At 50.6% G+C, this 26444-nt stretch overlaps 1 protein-coding gene across 1 annotated transcript in view; it reads right to left on the minus strand.

Moving 5' to 3' along the window:
- Coro2b (coronin 2B) overlaps nt 1–26444 on the minus strand; it is a 132896-nt gene that overhangs the window by 16444 nt on the left and 90008 nt on the right. Inside the window, exon 3 of the mRNA XM_047539912.1 lies at nt 13526–13642. Within this exon, the coding sequence (XP_047395868.1) occupies nt 13526–13642 (117 nt within the window). The remainder of the gene's footprint in view (nt 1–13525; nt 13643–26444) is intronic.

Consider the following 26444-nt stretch of genomic DNA (forward strand, 5'->3'; position numbering starts at 1 on the left):
AGCTGCCCAGAGACGGTCGGGCCACGCTGAGAGCAGGGGAGAGAAGAGACCACGTAGCCACAGAGAAAGGAGCTGAGCGGCTTCTCTGCAAATAAACCCCTTGACTCCTGACATTACCCCAGTGGGCTTCTGTCACTCAAACTAAATTCCCACTGTCATCTAGACAGCAGGAGGGTGGGTGCTCATGGCTCTGCCTTGTCTACCGGTGGTATAACATGAGATCATGTCGCAACTGTTTATGAAGGACTCTAAATAGACCTGTGGAATTACAGTTCTTGTTATTATCATCATTAATATTATGTATTAGAATCTAATCAGGTGGAAAGGAAAGAGCATGTGTGATTACAACTTGGACATTTTTAAAACAACCCTTCTGAAAACCTGAACTCCACACTTGCTAGTAAAGAGAAGACAGGAAAACTAGCTTTGAGATATCATTTTAAATCTACTAAAATAGCCAACTGGTGGCGGGGAGAGTCAGTGTTGGCAAGACTATACTGGAACTTACAGATACCATTGGGGTTGGCAGTATCGTAAATCAGAAGAGCTCTTTTGGATGCAATTTGGCAAACTTTAGGAAGAACCATAAAGTCATTTATAGTAGACTCTTTGACTTGGTAACTTCACTCTGAAAATTCAACGTGCACTTGAAGATGTTCATTGCAACATCATCTAAACAGAAAATGTAGAAACACTCTAGGTGACTGACGATTTAATACATTCTGTCCATGTTTCCTAGCAGCCACTTGGTTATAATCCTGAGGGCTCTGGATAATCATGAAGAGCATGTTAAGGGCAGTCAAAGGCAGACCCCGGGCCTGGGGAGCAAGACCGGAAACAACACCCAAGGGAATTCTGTTAAGTCTCCTAGGCAAGGAGGTGCTTTGTTCTGAGGCTGCAGAAGTGGGGTTTCCCCACACTTGTGTCTCCCAGGACTCATACACCTGTCCGCTGGGAGGCTTTCAGGTAAGAAAGGCAGGTTCGAGCCAGGACTGGGGCTTGCCCCTATGTGCACCCTTCTCAGTTTCTGAATATCAGCTTCAGAGGCCTACTGGAGAAAAAGTGGATAATTAGGGGACACTTGCAAATGTTCTTCTGTCCCCATTTCCCCACTGTCATCCCTTTTGGTGGCTCCAGCCCTCTAATAAAGCCCAACATTCCTTTTGGGGAGGGAAGTGACATGAAGAGGGACCGCCATGCCCCATGGTCTTCCTTGACAGTTGCTATGCAAGGGTGTGCTGGCAGAGAGCACGTCTGGGAATGGGGGGAGGAGGCTGGGGAGGAGCTTCTGGGTACAACCACCTGGCTGTCACCAGTACATGTGTTTATTTTGTCCCCAGAATGTAACACAGGAAAGTGACTCTTAAAACAGGAAGACTAATGCTTATATTAGACACGTGTACATCACACACACACTCACACACACACACACACACACACACACACACACACTTCTTTCTTTTTTGCCCCAAAAGGATACTGTATCACATGTTCTTCAACATGATTTTTCCCTGTAACTATAGATAGTAGGCGTCTTTCCACACCACTCTGTATAGACATAACTTATCTTTTAATTTTTTTTTTTTTTTTTTAATTTTTGGTACTGGGATTTAACCCAGGGGCACACAACCACTAAACCATATCCCCAGCTGTTTTTTATTATTTTATTTTTTAAATTTTGAGACAGAGCCTTGCTAAGTTACTGAAGCTGGCTTTGAACTTGGAATCTGCCTGCCTCAGGCCTCTGGAGTTGCTGGGATTACAGGCTGTACCACAATGCCCAGTTTACCTTATCTTTTTAAATGGCCAGAGAGACATCTGTTATATGACTATCCTAAGATGAATTTGCTCAGCCTCTATGAACGGACACCTGGGTTCCGAGTATTTCTTTTTCACAATTACAATTCATTCTGTGACGAACGTACAAGTTTGTGCATGGGTATGAATATTCTTATAGGACAAATGCCTAGAGGTGCTTCATCTTTTTAAAATAGTTATTATAAAATTGCCCCTCAAAGTCATCCTAGCTTCTACCCTCAGAGGCTGAAAGCACTTCTTCATCTATTCCTCTAACACTTTTTTGTGTGTGTAGCATTGGGATTGAACTCCATAGCAGGGCATGTTCCCACTAAGCTACTTTTCAGATCCCCTTTTTTTTTTTTTTTTTTTTTTTGCGGTGGTGGGAATTGAACCCAGGGCCTGTGCTTGCGAGGCGAGCACTCTACCAACTGAGCTATCTCCCCAGTTCCTACTTTTCAGATCTTTATGCTTGATTTTGAGACAGGGTTTTGCTAAGTTGCTGAGGCTGACCTTGAACTTCTGATCCTACTGCCTCACCCTCCCAAGTTGCTGATTTTTTGGGTTAGTGATGTTTGGGGTCAATGGTAGAGTGCATAGCACCCAAATGGTGATGTAGGCAGGAGAATTGTCCCTGGTCATTGAAAGGGATCTTTGAGGCCTCTTATAAGCAAATGGGATGCATGTTGAGCTTGTCTCATGCTGCTCTTGATGTTAGGGGACAGGCAGATGTGAATGGTGGGAACATGAGGTTAGGAGAATCATTCTGTGAAACGGGCCCACCATGCTGACCCCCACATGCTTTCTTTTCCAAGAAGCAATTTACCTGCAGCCCTGCCTGGCCTGAGTGGGCAGGCTATGTCACGTTCCTCAGCAAACTACCTGTTACCTGCAGGAGAAATGCAGGCCCAAGATCATGTCAATGGGAGGAAGCCAGGAGACTTTTGTGACCAGATCCTGAAACTCTGGGAGGTAAGGATAGTTCCTTCTAACCATAAAATCTGTAAGAATGTATGGTTAAGAATCCAATTAGAACTGGTCAGCATGGGCCAGTGTGACCTAGAGTTGCCATGACATGGGGACTTGAAAGTCTGATGTCACCCTGCTTCAGTCAAAAGTCAAGAGGTGGACCTGGGCAGGACTCTCTGGAAACTTCTCTGGGATCCCCAATAAAACTGGAGTGCAGGAGAGGCATGTTGTCCCTCTCCTCTCTGAGAGGACCCACTCTCTCCCTTGAGAGTGTCCCCTTTCCCCTTCCCTACCTCTTCAATATACTCATTCCTGTAACTCTGAGTGACATGTCTGAAATCTTTCTGACTTGATCAGGAATCGGGGTTGGAAGAGGGGGTCATCATGCCGCCTCAGTTCCTTGGAAGACCCCAGCTCTGTGACATTGACAGCACCCATGTGGAGCTGAACAAGGCAGAACCCGTGGGAGCACAGAGTTGGGAGATCCTTAAATGCAATCTGGGGAGGACGAGGGTGGGAGGGCCTGGGAAGGCAGGGTTAGAACATGGGGAGTCGAACAAGTTTGAAAAGATAGTTGGGGGTAGGGAGGGGGGAGGCAGAAGAATGAGCAGCATGTGGGGTTTGGGCACAGTGGGTTAGGGCAACTGCAGGGGTGTCAGCCTGGCTGGTATGGCGCAGGAAGGCAGGTGCAGAGGAAGTCAGAGGCCAAATGTCACACCTTGTCACCAAGGCCTGAAGATGCTCTTCTTGGGCTGAGTCTCAGGAAAAGAACGCTTGCCCAGGACAACCTCACTCCTGAGCAGCTCACTAGGGTGAGCCTGGGATGCACCTGCGTGCTGGGTCAAGGCAGAGACATCAGGACCAGGAGTGACACTCCCTCCACCAGGGCCAATCCCATACACTAGCTGAGTGGCTTAGGACAAGCCAGTTAACCTCTGCTGCTCTGGCTCTCGGTCTGTGTCCTGGAAGAACTATGCTTCAGAGTCACATGAGCTGATTTGTTGTGGTGGCAGCTCTGCCTGGGAGCATGGGGATGAAGGGAGGAGGGCAGGTGGTGCCAGGCTGCAGGTCCTGCCCAGATCCAAACCTCATGGAGCAAAGGGCTATGGGTAGAAGCCAAAAGAGTTGTTCTCAACGACAATCGTTAGATGTAGGATCCCAGACGGAAATTGGGGGACCAGGATGAATAAATGTAACAGAGAGAGGTACTTTGCCTTGTCCCCATTTGATACCAGTTGCTTCCCTTCCTGGGCCCCGGTTTCCTCATCCGCACGTCTAGACTGTATTAGTTTATCCCTCAAACTTATCTGCTTTTGACATCATTGAACACATCCCTTGGGAAGGAGGCTGCTCTGTTTGAACTATAGGACAGCAAACAGTCTCTCTTAAAGCTCAGAGGAGGCACTGGAGTTCACAGTGGGCCTAAGTCCCTGAGAAAGGAACTCCTAGCCTTCAGTATTTAAGGAATTCTCTAGAAACAAAGAATGGGTCGGATGTAGGAGGAGCGCTGTGGATCTGTCCAGAGGTTGCTCTGGGAGGTCACTTGGATTCCACAGGAAAGTCAATAGAGTCTGCCAAACAGGATTTCAGGGAGGAAGGGGTGGGGGAGGAGAAGTGGCAAAAACAAGAGCTCCCTCCAGCAGGCCAGCGGGGGCCTGGGGCTGCCCCTTCGTGAGTGCCTGGGGCAGAGCCCATTTAACTGTATGTTCCAGCCAACGGAACACTCCAGCTCTGCCCTGTGCCACACACAGGAGAGACCAGGTCTTGTGGGGAGACAGCAGACACATGCAGACACAGTAAAGGCAGCTGACAGGATGGTGTAGAGACCAAATGTCCATATGTGGGGAGTGGGGGTGGGGCAGGGCTGCTGGTCAACAAAGCAAGACCTCTGGGCTCTCACACGCTCTGTTCCAAACCAGGCTCTGACCTTATTGGCAAGAGACTTTGGCCAAGTCACTTAGCCTGAGTGTCAGTCTTTTCTTCTGAAGGATAATTATACCCATACAACAAAGTTACCATGGAGACCTAATGAAGACAAAATATATACACTACAGATTACCAAAGACTTCATAGTTCCTGAGGATGCTTACTTAAGATAAATTAAGGATTACATATAACTTTTCATATAGGTCACCTTTACATATGATTTGTATTATTCATGTGCATTTTTTTTTTTTGCCTTGTGTGTTCAGTACATTTGCTATGAAGTTTGTTCTCATCTTCCCTCCCTTTGTTCGTTCATTTGTTCCTTCCTTCCTTCCTTCCTTCCTTCCTTCCTTTCTTTAATTGCAGTAGTGGGGATTGAACCCAGGGTCTCATGCTAAGTTGCCCAGGTTGGTCTCAAACTTGCCATCCTCCTGTCTCAGCTACCCAAGTAGCTGGAATTACAAGCATGCACCATCATGCCTGGCTATAAATTGCATCTTTAAAATTGCTAGGCTGAGGGTGTTGTTCAGTGATGGAGTGCTTATTTAGCATGCATGAGACTCTGGGTTCAATCCCCAGCACCACAAAACCAAAAATCAAACAAACAAACAAACAAAAACTTTCATTATTTCAGAGGTATGTGGTTGGATCTGTTTTCTGACACTTTGAGGGAGGAGACTACTCATGACTTAGTCCAGGATCTAGTGAGAGCCTCTAAAAGACACTGTTTCTAAGGGAAACCATGCTCCACTGAAGGAATCTGCTTGTATATGACTGCAGCAAACAGACACTATTTACTGTCTGTAAATGCGTATAGGAGCTCAGAAGAAAAGTTGGAGTTCATAGTGGGCCAAAGTACCCAGATAAGATTTGAATTTAAACCTCTTATTGTCAACTTTTTTGAAACAACAATGACAACAACAAAACACCTCTGTTGTGTTGAGAGCAACAAGAAAGTGGAAAACCCTCTGAAAGCATCCAATTAAGCTATACTATAGCATGCAGACCAGGCTTTGCATTTACCCACTCCTGGGGTTTAACCTTGCCTGGGGCCAAAAGCACAGCAACAGTCAAGAGTCCCACAGGGATAAGAGAGCAACTGAAGGGTCTTGCTCAGAACCAGGAGAGTCCGGGAATTCTGACCTACCCAATTCTTGTCCATTATTTTGCTTAGTACTAGAAATTGAGTTCACTGTCACTCATATAAACAAGGGGTACCATCTCAAAATCTACCTTGATGCTGGCGTCTTCTGACCACCTCACTGTTTCCCAACAATGGGAGACAAATCACACCAAACCCTAGGAGACAGGAGAGGCTAGCTGGGGCTGAGAGAGAAGCATGCTTGAGCATCTGCCGCCAGAGTCCTGGGAGGAGGTTGCTGCAAGTCCCTTCTCCTCTGGATCAGATCCAACAACATGAAGAGGGACTGGTCTGTCCTTCTGCTTATCTATCCCAGGAAACAGAGCAGCCACCCGGCCCCAACTCAGTCACGTCTCACTCCTGAGACATGCATTGTTAGGCAATTTCGTCATCTGTAAATATTGCAGAGTGCGCTTGCACACCCCTGGCGGGGGTGGGGTGGGGGGGTGCTACTTCACACGTAGTAGGCCATGCGGTGTCGCTGCTGCTCCCAGGCCAGGACCTGTACAGTGTGCTTCTGGACCAAATGCCGTAGGCAGTCAGAACACAAGTATCTGTGTACCCAAACATACCTAAATATAGAAAAGACACAGTAAAAGTAAGATATAAAAGATTAAAAATCGGCGTGCCCGCCCGGGCCCTCACCATGGCAGGAGCGTGAGCAACGGGGTTGCTCCAGGGTGAGCAGGGGAGTCAGGGAGTGAGTGGTGAGGGAGCTGAAGGCCTCCCGTGGCTCTACCGTGGACATTGCCAACCCTGCACACGTGGATGCACTCAGCTTATTAAACGACAATTTCCTAAGCCAGCGCAGTGGTGCCTGCCTGTGATCCCAGCGGCTCAGGAGGCTGAGGCAGGGGGATCGCAAGTTCAAACAGCCTCGGCAACTTAGTGAAGCCCTGAGCAACTCAGTGAGACCCTGTCTCTAAATAAAATTTAAAAAAAAAAGGCTGGGGTTGTGGTTCAGTGGTTAAGCACCACCGGGTTCAATCCCCAGTACCAAAATACTAATAATAATACTATTACTAGTACTACTACTAATAATAATTCTCTTTTTTTAATAATGAACTAAAAGACAGGCTTGAGGGATCCTTGTCTAAATTAAAAGCTTTTCCTATTTTTAAAGTATTTTATTTTTTTGATTTTTAAATTTTTTGTGTTGAGAAGTAAGACACGAACGCACGCACTAGCCTGGTCCACAGAGGGGCAGAATCATCACTATCACTGTGTTCCACCTTCACATCTTCCCCCGGAAGGTCTCCAGGGAAAGTGACATGCAGTGCACTTCACCTCCTGTGGTGATAATACCTCTTCTGGAATCCCTCCTGAATGACCTGCCTGTGGCTGTTTTATAGGGAACTTTTTATTTTATTATCGAAGGAGTACACTGAAATTAAAGTGTGTAGTTGTGTAAATATGGAAACCAGTCCTACAGTTGTCCGCTGTCATATCAAGTATCATGTCCTGTGCAAATCCATGTGCGACGCTTTCACATGACTGGCAGTGCAGTAGGCTTATTTACACCAGCAACGCCACAGACACGTGAGGAATACTTTGATATTTTGACAGCATTGCTGGGCAATGAGCATCTTCCAGTTCCATCATAATCTTATGGGACGACTGTTGCAAATGTGGTCCTTCATCAACAGAAATGTCATTATGCAGTGCATGACTGTATCTTCTTGTATGAACTTCGGAGGGTCAGCTCCACCCTACAGGGCTGGGTTCTTTTGATTCATGCTGTCTGAGCCACACACAGGAGGATGTGCCTGTAATCCCAGTCACTCAGGAGGCTGAGGCAGGAGGATCACAAGCTCAAGGCCAGCCTTAGCAACTTGGTGAGACCCTGTCTCAAAATAAACAATAAAAGGGCTGGGGATGTAGCGCAGCTATTAAGTGCTCCTGGGTTAAATTCCCATTACCAAAAAAGTAAAAAAATAAATAATTCATGTCTGTACTGGTACTTCCAAGATAGACTTACTACATGAGTAAAAAAATCGAAGAATCCACGAGTCCAGAAGGCTACCTATGATCACTAAGTCCAGCAGTGGATCACCCCCAACCTGGGGTAGCAGGCCATGGTGAGCAGGACAGATGGGGAGCACCCCTTTAATCCTGACTTGGGAGGGAGACTTGATGGGGGAGGCTTCTCTTCTGGACTGCAAGACTCGACATTCAGTTGGCCTTTGTGGGAAACCAGCAAAGGAAGCTCCATGAATTAAGAATGAGGTGTGTCAAGAAGAACACCGACCTGGGAGCCCCAATCTCTGACTCTCAGGCTTTTGGCCACCCACGACTGGAGCCAGTTATTTAAACTCTTATGTCCCTACCTGAGGAGAAGAAAGTCACAATGATTATCGATGGGACTCTTAGTAGAAGAGAATCACTTTTACATTTACTCAGTGTTCACCATGAGTCCAGTATGGCCCCCGTTTTATAGTAGGGCAACTGGTGCCCAGAGGGGTAGGAAAAGAAACTAGTCCAAGGTCACAGAGCCTGGTTGCTTAACCAGGGCCACACTGCTGCTTTCTCTGAGGCTGCCAGAGTTCTTTCTCTCTCTCTCTCTCCCTCTCTCTCAAACCCCACCCCCATACCCACCCCCTGCAGGGGGTGTAGGACTGACATGCTGCCATATCCCATCCAGCTCCTGAGGGAGGGGCAGTCTCCACTGGATGGAGGAGCTTGAAGAGAAGGCAAAAGAAAGATGCTGAATTGGGCCCACCAGGGAGGGGCCTCCCTCCCTCTCCCTCCCTCTCCCTCTGCCCCCTCCCTTTCTCCTGGGATCACTCTCCCCCTCTCCTTGAGATGTCGAACCCTCCCCCTCTGCTGCTGCTGCTGGCCCCCCAGAGAAGAGGGAGCACGAGGCTTGGAAAGCGATAGTGCCTTTCCCTGCTGCCTGCCAGCCGCCCTCCCTAGCTGCAGTAGAAGCTATAAAAAGCACAGCCCTTCAACAATAGGTGACATCACCCAGCGGCAGAAAGAACTGGATTCTGCCAGATGCCAGGGAGAGTTACGGCCCCCATCCTTCCCTCAGGACGGAGGCCCCTTGGGAAGGGGCTTGGCTATGTGCCACACATCCTGCAGGAATGGAGGAGGGGGCGGGGGGGGGTGCGTGTGGGACATGGGGATCCACGCCATAGGCCATTTCTCAGGGTGGGAGAGGAGCTTGAGAGCAGGGTGGGGGCGGTGAGGGGCTCACTGGAGCCCTTCATTGTCCTCTGAATGTTCAGAGTTGAGGAGCGAGAAGAGTGCAGGGGTGGGGAGCAGCTCCCGGCTCTCCCAGGGGAAGCCACAGCTGCTGCAAGGGCTGCTCTGGGCCTCTTTGGGCTGGAACCTCCCCAGCCCTTGTATGGGGCCCAGTGCCTTGCTGACTGACCACTGATCCTGGCTCTGAATGTTGAGTTTTTTTGGTACTAGGGATTGAACCCAGAGGCACTTAACCATTGAACCACATCCCCAGCCATTTTTTATATATTTTTAGACAGGGTCTCTCTGAGTTGCTGAGGGTCTCTCTAAGTTGCTGAGGCTGGATTTGAACTCGAGATCCTCCTGCCTCAGCCTTCTGAGCCACTGGGATTATAGACATGCACCACTGTGCCCCCTGGATGTCATGTTTGATGCACAGTAAGTTGACCATCCTGGCTGGAATGGGTCACAGGAGGTGTCACGGGGGCCTATCCCTCTGGTGTGTGAAGAGGGTAGGCAGTCAGGAGTACCGGCTGGCTCTCCCACTAGCACCCAGGCCTGGGGCAGGGAGGCCTCCTCTGCATGAGCCCCCGGTGGCCAGCAGGCCCTACAGAGACAGGCAGTGCTGTGATTAAATACTCAGGTGGACCTGAACCCTCGGCCTGCCATGGCTCTGAGCCTCAGTTTCCTCCCCTGTTAAACCAGGGCTGACGTGGTATGAGGGCAGGTTGGGGACCTGCCTCGCAAAGACCCTCTTCCTTCTTCAGGAGCAGCTGGGCTCCAGCCTCAGGGCCTGTTAGCTACAATGACAAGCTCCTCGCTGGGGAGCAGACCCTGAGGGTACGTGGGGCTGTGAGCCTGGCTTCTGCCACAGCTGGCCAGGCAGCTGGAGTGAAAGCTTAGTTCCTCTCCTGTCTCCGGATCAGCAGCCCCGGCTAGCCCCTCCCTGCCTGGCCGCTGCCCTCCTCCCCACAGATCCACATCCCTTGCTGGGGCCCACCTCCTCCACAGAGCCGGCCAAGACCCCTCCATCCTCATGACTCGCCTAGCCTCTGGGTCCTGGCTTGAGCTCAGATGGTTCGAGATGCACAGGCATCGCTTTGAAGGTCAGCTAACTGTGCCTTCATACCTCCTCCCCGGTCCCAGTGCCCCCCACATCCTGCTCTCTGCCCACTCTCCTCACTGTGCACCACCCGAGGGCTCCAGCCGTGCCAGGTGACTCTGTTTTCCAAGCCACCGTATGCATTCCCTCCAGGCTGTCTCCTGTGCCAGATCTCTTCCTGGGACACCTTTAACCTGTTTTCTGCGTGTTCAAGTCCTGCTTCTCCCAGGTCCACCTCTCTCAAATCTATTTTCCTCCTGCACCTAGGTCAAAATTAATCCTCTCCCCTGCCAGTGTGTTTGGCCCAGTGGACACTGTGCCCTCCTTCTGCGTTGCACTCAGTGAGTGGGGTGAGTGGCAGTGGAGGGAGCCTCTGCTGCAGGTGCCTCTGGAGCAACCTGAGATTTGCAGAAGTTTATGAGGTGCCAGGCCGAGTGCTGGGTGCTGGCACCCTTGCACCCTCATCCCACCTGCTCAAGGTGGGGGTGGCTATTATTATTTCTGTTTCAGAGATGAGCAAAACCAAGGCCCAGAGAGGTTAAGCCACATACTCTGGGCCACCCAGCTGGGAAGTGGTGAAGCTGAGATCCGATCCTGGGTCCATCAGATTCCACGGTTAAGCTCTTCGGACCCCAGCAACCAGGAGGGTACCAGGCACAGTGTGATCCATCAGTGTGTGCAAAACTGAAGAGGTGGTTTGGCTCCTGTGGCTAGGGTGGAGCCTCATGCAGGTTTGAACACACACCCTGGGTGTCCTGTTCATTAGCTGGGATCTCTGGATGGGAGGCAGGTGCTGAGTTAGAACCAGGCAGGTGCAAGTTATCCTGATTCAGGCAGAAGAAGTGGTAACATGCTGGGCATGGTGATGCACGCCTGTAACTCCAGAGACTCGGGAGGCTGAGGCAGGAGGATCACAAGTTCAAAGCCAGTCCCAGCAATTTAGTGGGGCCATAAGCAACTTAGTGAGACCCTATCTCAAAAGAAAAAATAAAAAGGGCTGGGGATGTGGCTCAGTGGTTAAGCACCCCTGCATTCAATTCCCAGTACAAAAGGAAGAAAGAAAAGAAGAAAGAAAGAAAGAAAGAAAGAAAGAAAGAAAGAAAGAAAGAAAGGAAGGGAGGGAGAAAGAAAGACAAAGAAAGAAGTGGTAACCTGGGGAGAGGCAGATGACCGGTAATTCCAAGAGCTGAAGCTGAATCTGCCCCTCTCACACCCGGATGGACACTGCTCTTCTCTTCCGCAGCTGGGTCCCTTGGGGAGACTCACTGAGCTCCCAGCAAGGATGCTCTGTGGAATCCTGCAGTGAAGGAACTTGGTGGAGCAGGAAGAGCACAACTGGGAGATGGCAGCCCAGGGGAATACAGGCTCCTCCGCTTCCTAGCTGGGTGCTCAACCTGTACTCAGACCCTCAGTTTGGGGTGGCAGGGTCTGCTGCACAGGGCGCCCTAAACATATGTAAAGTGCTCAGCCTAGAGTGGGCAGGGGAGCCCAGAGGTTCAGGGGAGTCTGCTCCCTGCTGGCTGGTGACAGTCACTGGAGTCAATACTCCAGCACAGTCACTGCACTCCTTCCAGGCATTGCAGCTTCCCATATCCAGGAGAGAAGGGTGGGCATTGGCTCTGCCTGCCCTCTCCAGCTGAGCCTTGCTCTTTCTTGCACTGACCACTGAGATCTCCAGCCCCCAACAGTTCCTTCTGCTTCCTTTCCAGCCACGAAGCAACCAGTGTCCTCCTGGCTCCATCACCTTTCCTTCGCTCTATTGCCTCATGCCCACCCTTCTGCTGCTCTGGTCTTCTGATGACCTGGCCTCTGATTGCTGTCCCATAACCACTTTGATTCTGAGGCTACTAAAGAAGGTAATAAAACCTGCAGATGGTTTTCACCCAAAGTCCTTTCTCTTTCCATCCACAGAGACCCTGCCCTCTGCTGCTGCTGCTTTCAGGAATCTTCTCCAACTGACTTAGGGCTTTGACAGTCAGAAGCTGGTCAAGTCTACTCCACTCACCTAGTCCCCTCCCCACCACTCGCCCATGTCCAGCTGTGCCAGCTGACTGCACCCCAACTTTATGGACAGATGAAGACACTTTACCATGACTATCTCTCTTTATTGGATGATTGATTAGTTGAACCATATCCATTCACTTATTCCTTCATCTTTCCATTCATCCATCTCTCCATTACCTATTATCCTTCCTTTCATGCATTCATTTATCTGTCCATCATCCGTACAGTCAGTCACCTATCCATCAGTGTAGTCATCCACCCATCCATCCACCCACCCATCCATCCATCCATCCATTAATCTATCCATCCATCCAATAATCTATCCATCCAACCATTAATCTATCCATCCATCCATCCATCCATCCATCCATTAATCCATGCATCCAGCCAACCATTCATTCACCCATCCATTCAATACACAGTAAACATTTATTAGGTCTTGGGCCCTAGCTGGTCTCTGCCATCAGGAGCTCACAGTCCAACCTAGGAAGATAGGGAGACAAAAGCTCTGAAGTTCCTTCCAGTTCCAATATCCTGGGATGTGGCCTGTCTCCGCACTGCCAGTAAGCACCAGATAGAAGCTTGTGGCCTGACTGGGAGGCTGCTCCTCCTTCCTTGCGAACATAAGGAGCCTCCTGCCCAGCTCTGTTGGGACTCTGGAATCCTCTCTTGCTTGCCTCTTGTGGATGCTGCTCAGGGGTACTGTGAGGGCAGCAGGAGCCCCTCTCCAGAAACCTGGAGGCCATTCCAGCATCTCTGTGAGATTCCTACCCTACCTTGGCTCAACAGAGCCTGAGCCAAGGGTAGACATGAGGCAGCTTTGACTGTCACCCTCCCTGGAGTCCTTGCCCCGCAATGATCTCATTCTCCCTTTCGTCCCTCTCCGCCTGGGCTCTACCCTGCTCTCTTCCTCCTTTCTTTCTCTTACTTCTTCTCTCTTCTCATGAGTGGGGGATGGGGGGGGACACATGGAGTGCGAATTCTGTGCCACAGGGTGGGTCCTAGGACAAGCCACAGTAGTCCTCCGGAGTGTGCTCGCCCACCAGGGCTCCCGGAGCACTAGGCAGGCGCACGTCGCCCCGCCCCGCCCACCGCCATGCCCCGCCCCGCCCACAGAGGCGGTGCTGCTCCCGCTTCTCCGCGTTTCCATCCCGGGCTTCCTCCCCGCCCCTCTCGGTAGCGCACAGACCAGGGCTGAAGCTCACAATTTTTGTCCTGATTCTCACCTACAAAATCAGCACCTCCAAACCCAATCACACTGAAGCCCCGAGATCAGTCCCAGGCGCCGGGGATTCGCTCCCTCAGCCTTTCCCACTCCCCTCGCCCCCACACCGCGGCTCCTGAGAAGGCAGGCGAGCCAGGAGGGCTTCAGGGGCCCCCTCGGGAGCACCCCTCCCGCTCACCGACGTGTCCTCGGAGCACGAGGCGATGATGTTGTCGATGAAGGGGTTCCACTTGATGTCCAGCACGTTGCCCTGGTGGCCACACACCTTGGGGTAGTTGGGCTCAATCCTTCCTGTCTGCGGAGGAGAAAGACCGAGGGAGGTGATCAGTTTAGTGGCCCCAGGTGACCCTGAGAGGAGACCTTTTCTGGGTTTCTCGACTGAGGGAGGTTCCCCAGTGCTTCCCACTTCCCTCCTGACCCCAAGTCAAAGCTCCTGGACAGCTCTGTGACCTGCCAGCCGCAGGTTCTCCCAGCAGCTTGAGCCCGTACTGGGGCTTTCCACATTCCCAGGCATGAAGAAGGTGTTTAGGTTGTCGCCTGCTCAGCCCTGAGCCCAAATTCCTTAAATCCCGACATCAGCTCCACTGCTGAGCCCTGGAGTAGACATACGGAGGAGGACTCCCCTTTCAAGCTGCAGCGCCTTGGAAGTGAGTGGTCCAAATAATTGCTCAGGCCTGGTCCCCTGGAGCTTACTGCCTCTTTCTTTGGAATCCCAATGGCCAAATCTCAGGGCAGTTTGGGACACTCTGTGTCTTTGGTCCCTGCTGGGCCTTGCCCTGAAGCTGCAGCCTCCCTGGCAGACTCTGAATGGTGGTAGAGGCCACAGAGCAGAGTGGGGAGGCACTGCTGGCCCGCAGGACACCCCTGTGCAAGTCAGCCCCTTCCTCAAGTGAAAGCATTTGAAGGTAAGAGCACTACCCAGCGGAACACCAAAGCCCAGCGCCAGCGGGACACCTCTCATGCACTCACACACCCAGACACCTGTTGTTCCCACTGCACCCCGGGGCAGCTGACATGGTCGGGTTGGGATGAGGAGGAGGCTCCTTCCTGCTGCTCCAGGAGCCAGCAGAGAGGCCTGAATCTGAGTCCACCTATATACTCATTTGTATAAGTTATTCCACCTCCAATGTCCATGGACTGCCTTGTGCAGTTTGCATCCTGAACACCTGTTCACAATGCCTCGTGGTTGAAAGCACAGTCTTTGGAGTAGACAGGCCTGTGTTTGAACCTCAGTTTTGGCACATTTTAAATATGCATCCTTGGGAAAGCCAATGAATTTCTCTCTAGAAGTTCATGGCTAAACCAAGGCTGGCAACACCTACTTCTTAGCATTGCCATGCAGATGGAATAAACTAACGTGCTTAGTGAGGCGATAATCATCCTAGCAACGTTCAGTACATGGTAGTGGTCTTTATTGTGCAGGTGAGAAGACACCTCCTCCAGGAAGTCCCCCCACTCCTCAGTGGGTCACAAGCTCCCTGCAGCTCCCTCAGGGCCTCCCTCCCTCATAACACAGTGGTATCTGTGTCTTTGTCTCTGAATCTGCAGTTCCCTATAGGTCTCCCACACAGTAGGTGCCCAGTAGGTGACCTGAAGGACGTCCTAGGGGTAGGAGGGGTCCTGAGAAGGATGGAACAAGGGATGTGCATGGGGGTGAAAAATAAAAAATAAAATGAAAAATAAAAAGGGTTGGGGATGTAGCTCCATGGTACAGTGCCCCTGGGTTCAATCCCAGTGTAAGAACAAATAAACGGAAACAGACCTGGAGTGGGGTGAGAGCGAGGAAAAACCTCCTGAATTGGGCCCAGGAGGACGTCATTATACTGCGTGTTGTGGGAAAATTCGAGAATGGAGGAAAGGAGTTGAGGAGTGTTACCATCCATTATGATGAGATTCTTTTCCACATTTCATGAGGGATGCAGCTAGGATTGGAACATCTTTTAAAAACTACTCTTGAGCTGTAGACTATGACTTTTTAAATGAGACTTGAAGCAGAAACAGAGCCACATGTGACCCTGGGATTTATTAGAGCTGCACATTTTCTTTAACTCTCATAACAAACCTGTGAATTGGGCACAAGGGAAGTTAAGGCCCAGAGAGGTTAAGTAACTTTCCCAAAGTCAACCAGTTGAAAGTAGGAATTCCCGCAGAGGTGTGATTTCCCAAAGTGAGCTTTTCAAACACCACTGCTCATTGTTGGCCAGTTCCCCTCCGCCAGTTCTGACTTTCTGTGGCCAGACAGATCTTGCATCATCTCCTTCTACAGCTCATTTACTCTCTCGCAGAGCCACTCCTTCTGTCTCATCTCAAAGCAGCATTTGAGTGCTCCCCAAGCTGAGCTGTCTGCAATAAGCTTTTGGCACCTAGCCCACCCAGCCCAGGCAAATCTGAGGGGCTCCCAGTCAGTCGATAGGTGACCATCAGCTAACAGCACTTCCAGCCAACAGGCTGTGGGTGATGCACCGGAGGGCCAGACTCAGCAACATTACTGGAAAGACAGAGAGGCCAGAGCCCCAGGCTGGGGAAGAGAGCAAGATTTTCTAAAGCAAAGCATGAGCCCAGCGTCGTGCATGTTTTACACAATGAAGACATTTCCTAATGAGATGGTGCATGGGACTCTCATGACAGAAGCACTTTCTTGCTTAGGGGAGCAGTGTCCCTAACAGATGTTTTGCTTTTTTTTTTTTTTTTTTGGGGGGGGTGCTGGGGATTGAACTCAGGGGCACTCAACCACTGAGCCACATCCCCAGCCCTATTTTGCATTTTATTTAGAGGCAGGGTCTCACTGAGTTGCTTAGCACCTCACCATTGCTGAGGCTGGATTTGAACTCACGATCCTCCTGCCTCAGCCTCCAGAACCGCTGGGATCACAGGCCACTGTGACCTGTTGTCCCTAAGAGTTTTGAAGCACTGTCTGCTTGGGTATAACTGGCAGCCCTGAAAGCAAAGAACCCCTTTTCCACCTGGTATCTCTGAATTTCCTGTTTATTACAGCAGGTAATAAATTTTGTTTGAAAAATGGGTTCCATTGCTGAAAAGAAAAGTTGGAAAGCCAGTTTTTTTTTTTTTTTTTTTTTTTTTTTTTTTTTTTTTATAAAGAAACCGAGCAAATTAAAAAATGTAATGGTTAACTTCAGGAAAAAAATATTGTCTACAAGAGCTAATGTAATCATAGTGCATAATGATTCCTGTACAATATTTACATAGTTGAAATAATGTAAATCCTGAATATTTATTTAAACAAGAGTTGTGCTCCAATGTGCTGGGAAGAAGCAAGAGCGTATGGTGAGAGCGGAGGCGGGGCAGGAGCAGAGCCAGATCTCATTTTCTGTAATAGGAAATCAAGAGGCAATGCCTAAATTAAAAAAAAAAAAAAAAAATCAAGCCACAAGGTAAATCAAGAAATAGGGGAGTCAGTACAAAACCAACAGTTAAGGCAATGAAAGCCACTATACTTAGGGAGTAGGAATTGTGGGTAGAGCACAGAGGACAGGAGCTGAGGTCATAGGCAGTGGGGTGGAGATGCTTCACAGCTCCGTCTCCAGAGAAAGACCTGAATTTCTAGTGATCGCCAATCTCAGTAACTTAAATATTCCCACCATCGCTAATCTCAGGTTAAAAAACTGATGTCACTAAACACTGAGTTAGAAGAGACCCTTATCAGCAAGCACACCATTATATAATATTTCCACTCTATAGACATCATCGACATAAATAACTGCAAGAACACAGAGAGTACTAAAACAATTAGGAAGTGATGAATTTTTAATATTTAGTACCTCTGTTTTTACTGTATTTAATAAGTTAATGCAATTGAATTTTTAACAAAACCTGTGTTTAACAACTGCCTTTCAAAATTCCTAAAAATTTAATAGGCTCTCACAAGCCAGTCCAAGCTAACTCCAGCACGTCACCCGAAGAGGCACAGGTCTTGTAGTGCTATCAGATGTCATGAACACCGCTGATTGAGGTGAAAATTAAAAAGCAAACAGGTAAAACACACACCTGTGCCAGATGTTCCAAAGGAAGTTCATTCTTAATTATTAAAAAATGTGGACAATGCCTTCCCTGAACCCCACAAATGTCTCTGTTGCACGATTCCTATTTCTATATAATGGGTGTGACTAACGGCCACCCCCAGGCTGGCTCTTGCCTGCTGTGCAGCCCTGCCTTCCCACACTCAGTAGCACATGAATTACTATCCTTAATATGGCATATTAATACAATCAAATTTATTTTGATTTATATGACCAAATGTCATCCTCATGACAATCCCATTTTACGGCTCAGGAGGAGAGGTTTAGGGAGCTTCTGAGTGGAGGCAGGCTTTCCACTGTGACAGAACATTAGAGGGACTGTTCAGATGGGCAACTCATGAACAGTCCTGAGGGCAGGTCCTCACGGTCAGGGCTTAACCTGCCCTCTGTCCCCAGCCTCAGCCAGCTCCAGCTTGGCAGGGTTGGGAAGGACTTAGCCATGTGGGTGGGGTGGGGAAGCCTGGTTCCTTGGTGGCCAGGATCTCAGGGAGCCCCTCACACCGCTGGGGGGCCGGAGCCTGGAAGGGTGGAAATGCAAGTCGTTCTCCTTCGGCATCAAATGTGGGCTGATAGCTGCCCTATACCCTGAATCTTCTCCAGCGAGAGCCCAGGGCTGGGCTCAAGCTGTGCGGAATGCACTCCCTGCCCGTTGAAGTTTGGAGGGCTGGGATATCTGCGCCAGTGTGGGGAACAGAGTGGAGGAGGGCGACTTTTCCAGAGGTCCATTTGACAAGCTCCCTTCCAAACTATCACAAGGTCGTGGCTTCTTGGGGAATTGACCCCAGTGCAATCAACAGAGAAGCACACTAAGACACTCACTGCTGTGTTATTTATAACAGGGAACAATGCAATAAATGCCTCACTAAAGGCACCACCTGAAGGAATTACAACATGCCAATAGAGCAGAATACTATGAGGTCGTTTAAAATCATGTTCAAAGGACATCTCGTGGCATGGGAATTGCTAAAGACCTAACAACTAACATTTAGTAAACAAGAATCAGATCATATAAATATATATTATATACACGATCCCTATGTATGATACATATTACTAAAAAAATACACACTCTGCAAGAAAATACATCAAAATATTAATAGCAACCCCTGGCTAGTTGAAAATTATTAGTGGCTTCCAATTCTTTTACAGTGAACATTTAACCTTTTCTTGCCCCAGTGCTGGGGATGAAATTCAGGGCCTTGAAATGAGAGGCAAGTTCTCTACCATTGAGACCCATCCCCAGCATCAATGGTTAACATTTGTACTTTAAAAAAAGAAACTCAATAGTCTTGATGGTTTCAGGCAAACAGGTCCTCCAGAAATGAGCTACGACTGCTGTTTACTTGAGGCCCAGGTTTCACGAGTTCTTTGGAGCTTGAGTGTGCTCGTTGGTACAGGCTTCTCTACTCCCTGGTTACCTGCATGGCCTGGAGGGGGAAAGCGCCTTGAAACTGACTAAAAGTAACTAATTAGTTGCAAGTGCGTTTTGGAGTGTGCATGGCATGTGCACGGGCAGCCAGGACCAGGCCAACCTGGGAAGGCTGGCGGTGCAGTGACCGGTGATCCCTTGGGAGCAGCTGGCCCGGCAGGCCGCCCGGGGAGCAGCACGGGCTCTGGGTCCCTGCCCGGGCTTTATCTGAACTCAGTGAACTGACCTACGATGAGACGGTTCCAAAACAACCCGCACTGCAGCTTCAGCTTCCTGGAACCTCCCATGGCTGCAGAGCTGAATTTTGTACACAGAAGCAAAATGTTTTCTTACCTGCAGAATCAGCTTAGCAAGGCAGAAAACACTGGGCGGGAGGTAGTGTTTCCGTGCCTAGTTCTGGCACTCACCAGCTAGGTGACCTTGAACATCGCCCCTGGCCTCTCTGGACTTCCCAGATCTCCAGACCCTGGCCTATGCCCTTCCTGCTTCTCTGTGGCTACCCTTTCTACCCTGAGGAGCAGGGCACCTGTTCAAACACAGAGCACCTTGCTTGGAGCATACAGACGGGATGCAGGGTTAGCATCAAATTCATTGTCAATGATCAAAGACTATCTGATGAGTGTTTACAAGGTGCCAAGCCTGCACTGAGCAGTTTATAGACATTATTTTATTTACTCTTTGTAACAACCTATAAAGTTTTATTAAGTCTTTATAGTCCTCCTGAAGCAATCCATTTTGTGGATGAGAAAACTGAGCTCTGGGAAGAGACTTGCAGGAGGTAATGCAGCTGGGAAGCAAACAGTTGCCACTTGAACTTGACCTCTAAGCCCCCTGCTGTGCTCACTCCTGTTTCAGGATGGAGGGAGAAAGCAGGTAAATCAGGGGGAGAGTCACAAATCAGAAGTAGAACCTCAACATTTCCAGAGTGGTTCCCCAAAGGGGCTGGTGAAGTCCCTTAAATTCTTCTTGGAGACCTCCCCTCTTCATTCATCTCAATCCTTGTCTCTCCTTTCTAACCTTATGGTTCCTAAACTTTTCCAGAGTTTAAATTACCTGGGAAGTTTGAAAAACCCCAGGACCCAAATTGCAACCCATATCAATTAAATCACCATTTCAAGAGGCAGGAGTTAGACATCAGCAGGTTTTAAAGATTCCCCAAGTTGATTCCAGTGGACAGCAGTTTGGAAACCACACTCCTAGAGAGTCCATATTCTGCCAAGGGCTAGGTCCTCCGCTCAGGGAGATCTACATGTGGAGACAGGACCAGCAGCAAGTCAGTCTTACCCCACGGGGGAGGGTGAGTAGCTAACAAGCATTATCACACATAACATTTAATACAGTCTTATTGTAGAAACCACGGACAATGCACAGGAAGATAAATGTCCCATTAAGTGATGGGTGTTTAAAGTAGAACTCAGGGCAGAGGAGAATACTGGGCCCAGGAGATGGGTGGTCGACTGGTGGGATCCCAGGCCCAAGTTGGAGACGGCTGAGAATGCGCCACCTGTCAGTCATCACATTCTGGCCTCTGTGTGCTGCCTGCATCTGAGACCATCCTTCAGGCTGCTCGGAGACTTCTCAGCTCTCTCCATGCATGCAAGTTAATACTGAAGGACAGAGAGTCATAAAATGGCACTGTCATCTCTCTACAGCCCTCAGTCAAGGCTGGGCCCCCTGTAATCTCAGGCACTGGGTCCAACTTACAGTTACAGAGCCCAAGACACTCCAGATATGTTATCTTCATTAGTATTACTTAGGAAGGGGATTTACAAATGAGGAAACTGGGCCCTGGTTGCAGCACCAGCATTGACACCCAGAACGAGCTTATGTAGGTTCAGAGCTCTGGGTATCACCATGGGAAGCATCTCAAACCACGCCGGCACCACTAAGGTGTCCGTCATCCGAGAGCCGGCTGCCCCAACCCAGGTGTGCCCTGTTGTGGCTCCTGGAGACGTACCCTCTTCCATCTCCAGGAGGAGAGGTGCTAGGGTCACCTTTGTCCTTGGTCCTGGGCAGTGTCTGTTCACAAATCCCAGAAGGGAGAAGAGGCTCCTAAGTTTGGAACTGGAAGATGCTGAGTGACAGTGAAGGCGAGTGTGCGTGTGTTGGAAGGGGTTGTCTGGGTCTCCAGGAGCCGAGGACTCTGGGCACCCTGCAGACTTCAGAGTTCACGCTTGCCTCAGCAATGTCCTAATTACTGGCCCTTTTTAAAAATAAAACCCTGGGCTAAAACACAGAGATGATAAGAAGTCTCCAAACTGCCTGTACCTGGAAAATCCATAAGGAAGATTCTTGATGGGTGTGCAGGGAAAGATATGGGTCCCTCCTGGCTGTTCACAGTCAACTGGGCAAGAAAGACAAAGAGTAAGACGACCCAGCATGGGGGTGGGGGCTGGGCTGTGACGGTGGCGACACTGAGGACAGAGGGGCAGGAGTGGGAGACGGGGAAGTTGGGGGCCTTCACAGAGGAGGAGGAATACAGCCAGGGAAGAGGAGAGGCATGGCGGGTGCCTGAGGTGCAGAAGTATCCGCACCTACAAAGGCCCAGGTCTGTTTGGGAAAACCGAGTAGGCAGAGACGGACAAGACCACAGAGAAGGCCCAGATCAGACTGCTGAGGAACCTGCTGGCCAAGTGAAGAAATCTGGACTTGACCCCATGGCAATGGGGAGCCATCGGTGGTTTAATGCAGGAAAATGCATTGGACCCAGAAATGTACCAGGCAATTGCTGCAGAGCAAGGGGGGCAATGCTTGGTGAGCCTAGAGACCCCAGGGAGCCTGTCCTTGAGGGAGGCGTGCTGGAGCAAGGCTTCCCCAGGCAAAGTCTTGTGCCCCATGCCAGGGATGATGACTCCCTCGCCCACCCATTTACCCACATCTTTCCTGAGCTGTCTGTCTTTCTTCAGGAGCAACAGATAGGTGGTACAATTTTCCAATAAACCCCAGGCGGTTTTTACAGACATTTTCTTGTCCCATTTTATACAGGTGAAAACAGGCTCAGAGCAGTCAAGGGTTTTTTGGGGTCATGAGGCCAGGAAGCTCCCCAAGAGCTAGTCTCCAGAGCCCGTTCTCTCTCCACCCCCATGGCAGGGCTTGAGAACAATGTTTCCAATGCTCCATCTCTTCTTCCACTGACCTGACCTGAGGCAGGACCCTTGCCACGCCTGCTCCAAGAGGACAGATGGGGCCGTGAGGTTAGACACCTCCTCCCTATTTTACAGATGAGAGACCTTGAGACTTCCAGCCAGCAGCTACCTTGTCCAAGGTCATATAACAACACAGGTTGTGGCACGTGACCAGCCCCACCTGCGGCCTTGAAGCCACTCTGCATCCCTGGAGATGGAGCAAGTTCTACACAAGGGGGTGTGAGGCAAAAATGCCCTGAGATACTGAGATGCACTGGAGGACTTTGGGGTGATGGTGCAAGGGCCCACAGAGGAAAGCAAGTCTCGCGATGTCCCAGTCCTGCCATTATGTTCCAGAAGCCCACAGTGCAGCAGGAGGGTGCACAGAACTCTGTAAAAGTGTTTAAGAAGTGGCCCCAAAGACCTGATAGCATCTATGCCAATGGTGGGGGGTAAAAGTCTTCGTGTTGTTTGTTTTACAATAAATAGAAAAGGACATTTCTGGCTCTGGCAGAAAAATCACAAGATAAAAGCTCACACAGCATCCGCAGTCTGTCATCACTAGGGGGCTCCACGCAGGCGGGGCATGCTGGGAACTTGGGGTCTGGACCACTCGGGATTGAGCCTAGGGTCTTTAGGGTCTTCTTGCTTCTTGGTCCCAAGCAGCCTTCATCCCAGGCTCCTCTGACACATCAGAGTGGCCCAGAGCAGCCTGCCTACGTGGGAGCCGCCTGGAAGATGTGGGCAGGGAGGACCCTGTGCAGGTGAAACCCTGTCGTGGTCAGGAGCCAGTTCCCAGGTGGGTCTGTTTCCAGCCCAGAGGCCTGGCCGTCTGCTGTACAGGGGCCGTCCCAAGAGAGGATCCAGCAGACCTTTTCAGGTTGCCAAGAGTATAAAAATCCCTTCTTCCATTACTCCTCTGGCCTAGTGAGGGAGAAGAAGAATGTCCCTCTGCCTGGAGCCCTTCCTGTGACACCCCAACTCTACCCACATCTCCTGCGGGATGGGAGGAAACTCATTTAGGATTACCTTTGCTGGCCCACCTGGGATTCAGGGAGCAGGAGCAGGCCGAGTTCAGTGGAAAGAGAGGCTCACTGGCTGTCTGTCCCTGAACAGGTCTGCCTCTCTGGGTCTCGGTTTGAAAAGTGGAGACAGAAACCTGGTATACTGGTCACCCCTGGGGGCTACTGCATCTCCGGCAGGCATTGATAATTGCTCAGGGAGTCCTGCCTGAGTCTTGCAACCTGGGGAGTCCCCGTCAGTCGATCAGAGTGGGCAAAGGAGATGAAGTCTGACTGTCAGCCTGGCGCCATGTGATCCCTAGGGCTCTGACAGCTGTTAACATTTGAGCCCCTTGCTAAGCCTCTGAGACTCCCTGTACCTCTCTGTATTCAGAGAGGATCCCTAGAGGCCTCTGAGACGTTAATCCCCACAAATGCCCTTACATCTGCCCCTTCCTCCAGACCCATAGCCCCTGGAGGGGTTCCAGCTGCCTTCTAATTGGTCTCCATGGAGCTAGTCTCTCCTCGGACTCCAGTGTGAGGCTGGCCTTCTATAATTATTACTTTGGTTGTACAACTTCTCCAGAATCCTCCATTGTAGGTGTTACCACTTGTAGGATTTTTTTTTTTTTTTTTTTAAGGTTGGGCATGCAAGCCTCATTCTGGATTTGGAGGGCTCTTCACATTTGGAGGACTCGTGGTAGGAGACTGAGCCTTTCACACAGGAGCTGAAGTAGGTCTCCTCCTGCCCAGAGTCCTTTGGGGCAAGGGATGGGCACATGGCCTGGCTTGGCCAATCAGATTCTCACCCGGGGCGGTGTGAGACCTGGCTCTAGTGTGAGTGCCTGGGGTGACCTGTGCGCCAAGTCTGGTTCTCCACCACCCCAGCTTCGGCCCCTTATATCTGTGAATCCCCCAGGTCTTTTCCTACAGAAGGAGTGATTTGTCATTAGCAGTCAGGACTCTCCCTCTTTCTGCCTCCACAGACCCAGCTAATCCACGTGGGCTTCGTGGGGCCCGCACACCTTGTCTCCACCCACACCACCCTCTAACTTTGCCCTTCAGTTTGCTTCACCCCATGGGGGTCACACTTTTCCAATGGTCAAGAGACAGTTTTCAATGTTACGTTTCAGGTCCTAATAAAATATTGAAATTTCCTTAAGTCCCAACATTTTGAAGACCACACCTGAGACTGCTTCTCACATCTGGAAGAAACCCAGAACTTTGCCAGATCACGCACTTCACTCTCAGTTTGGAAATATACAGTCCCCAGATCAGGGTCCTCACTAGACCACGACGGTCTCGCCCCACCCCCACCCCTACCATGCCACCCATCCTGCTCCTGCGAGCTTCTGTAAACTTAGCTGTCCTTTAAAGGCCACTGCAGCTCCTGCTTATGCTGGGTCACCTCTGACTCCTCCATGTCTCACGATCTCCCTTCTCCCTCAATGCTGATAAGCCTTTCTCCCTGTAGCCTGCTATGTCTTACTGAGGGGCCTTCCAGAGTGTCAGACTTGAAACAAAATGTTGCTTCAGTCATTCATCACAATGATCCTGAAGCACCCGCTGTTGTTTCCATTTTACAGATGAGGAGACTGAGGCTTAGTGAGATTAACTAACACAGTGGCAAAGCCAGGACTCATATCTTGCTTCCCAACTAGAACATAAGCTATATACAATGGATAGTACTTTGTCTTGTCCTCTGCCTGTAACCCCAGTATCTGGAATTGTGCTTGACACATGGTAAGCTCTCAGTAAAATTGTTGCATTAACCACACCATAAACTGAACCTAATCAGGATTCCCTATACAGTTACATGAAGTGTGCACTGCACAACTTGGAGGGTACCGTCCACATGGTGTGCAGCCTTCCGTATTCTCAGGGCTTAACCATGCTGCTGGACTAATTCTTCATTTAGCACCGTCTTGTCTTGTTTGCTTTATTTCACTGCTGTTGGTTGCTCTCCTTGAGAGATGATCAGCACTTTCATCTTAAATGAGATAGTCACAGAAGGTTTCCAGCGGAGTGTGGGACAATAATGAAACCTAAGAAGGGGAAGACATGTTTCTTATGCCCTCTGGCCCCAAACTCAATGTCAGTCTATATTCAGGATCAGATGATCCCCACATCTGCCAGCTGCATGGGTGCTGCTGGGGTGACTGTGGGAGAGGGTCCCAGGGCTCCCTCTGCACCCTCTGAGCTGGACCCCTGCTCCATCTTGCCTCCTCGGGACCTCACCGGGAGAACTCCCCCATCAGAGTGTGTGGACTCTGCAGGGGCACCATGGAGACTCGGCCCGGGGGCCTCACTGCTCCTGTGGAAGCCATGGGACCTCTGGCTGCGACACTCAGGGACATCTAAAAGGCCAGAGAAGGGGCTGATCACCGGGCTGCCTGGGCCGGCCTGCCACCCATCCATCCCTCCGCCCCAGCTGTGAGACTGACTTGAGCCTGGGGGGTGGGGGGGAGGGAACACCATGTGCCCAGAGCTTCTAGAACTCTGGGTCTAGTTCTGGCTTTGCTCACGCTGATGAGAAACTGAGCCAGTTCCCTCGTCTGTGGGCTTCAGTTTCCTCATGTGCCAACAAATATAAGGTCACTGGGCACAGGGCCTGGCACGGAAGAAGCACTCAATGTACGTTAGCCGCTACTGCGTTATCCTCCGGGAAATGCACGGCCTCTGCACGCGTCCCAGCTCCCCGCCCGCTCTGCGCCTGCCTGCTGCCCGGTGGACGTCTCCCCACTGGCAGTGAGCTCTCTGAGCTGGGGCTCGTGTCCAGTCCAACTTGGGATTTCAGACCTAGGCAGGGCCACTGGAACATGGACCCAGAAAGTGTCAGATCGCAACAGCAGGGCGAGAGTCCATGCTTCTGACTGAGCCTCTACCCACGTGCCCACCCGGCACAGACAAGGACCCGCATCCCACCAGCCCCTGGCTTGGCCTCCCAGAGACGGGTAAGGTGGGACGCTTCCCTTGAACATCAGCCCTGCGACACTGTGTCTGCTTGACCCAACACCGAGCCCAGGGCCAGGCACGTCATAGACTGGGCCACTATGTCCTGGATGAACGTGAGTGAGGGGCAGGGCCGTTTCCAGGAGCGCTCCTCACCAGCACGCCGCCAGCACAGGGGCTGGTCCTGTTGTCAGCAGAGCTGGGCGGGGAGGGGGCAGGGAGGTGAGCCCAGCCCCCTGTACGGCTGCCACCTGGCCTCTAGCCAGATCCATTATCTTTCCAGTGACCTGTGGCTACATTTTCTACTCTAATTGTCAAACGATAAATGGGACGTGTGGCCTGCCCTGTTTGAGCCCAGGGATGCAGTCACGAAGGCTGGGGGCTGGGCACACAGTGCCCGTGTGTCTGCGAGGCCCTAGGGGACATGGTGTGGGCAGCTCTGAGTTTGGTCCTGGCTGCCCCACCTGCCGGTCCTGAGGACAGCCAGCTGCTGTCTTTCTCCATTATTGTCCAGTGACCCTGCAGCTGTCTTCCGGGGGGCTCCCGCTGGTAC

Source organism: Sciurus carolinensis, chromosome 2, assembly GCF_902686445.1.
Source record: "Sciurus carolinensis chromosome 2, mSciCar1.2, whole genome shotgun sequence".
NCBI classification, from domain to species: Eukaryota; Metazoa; Chordata; class Mammalia; order Rodentia; family Sciuridae; genus Sciurus; species Sciurus carolinensis.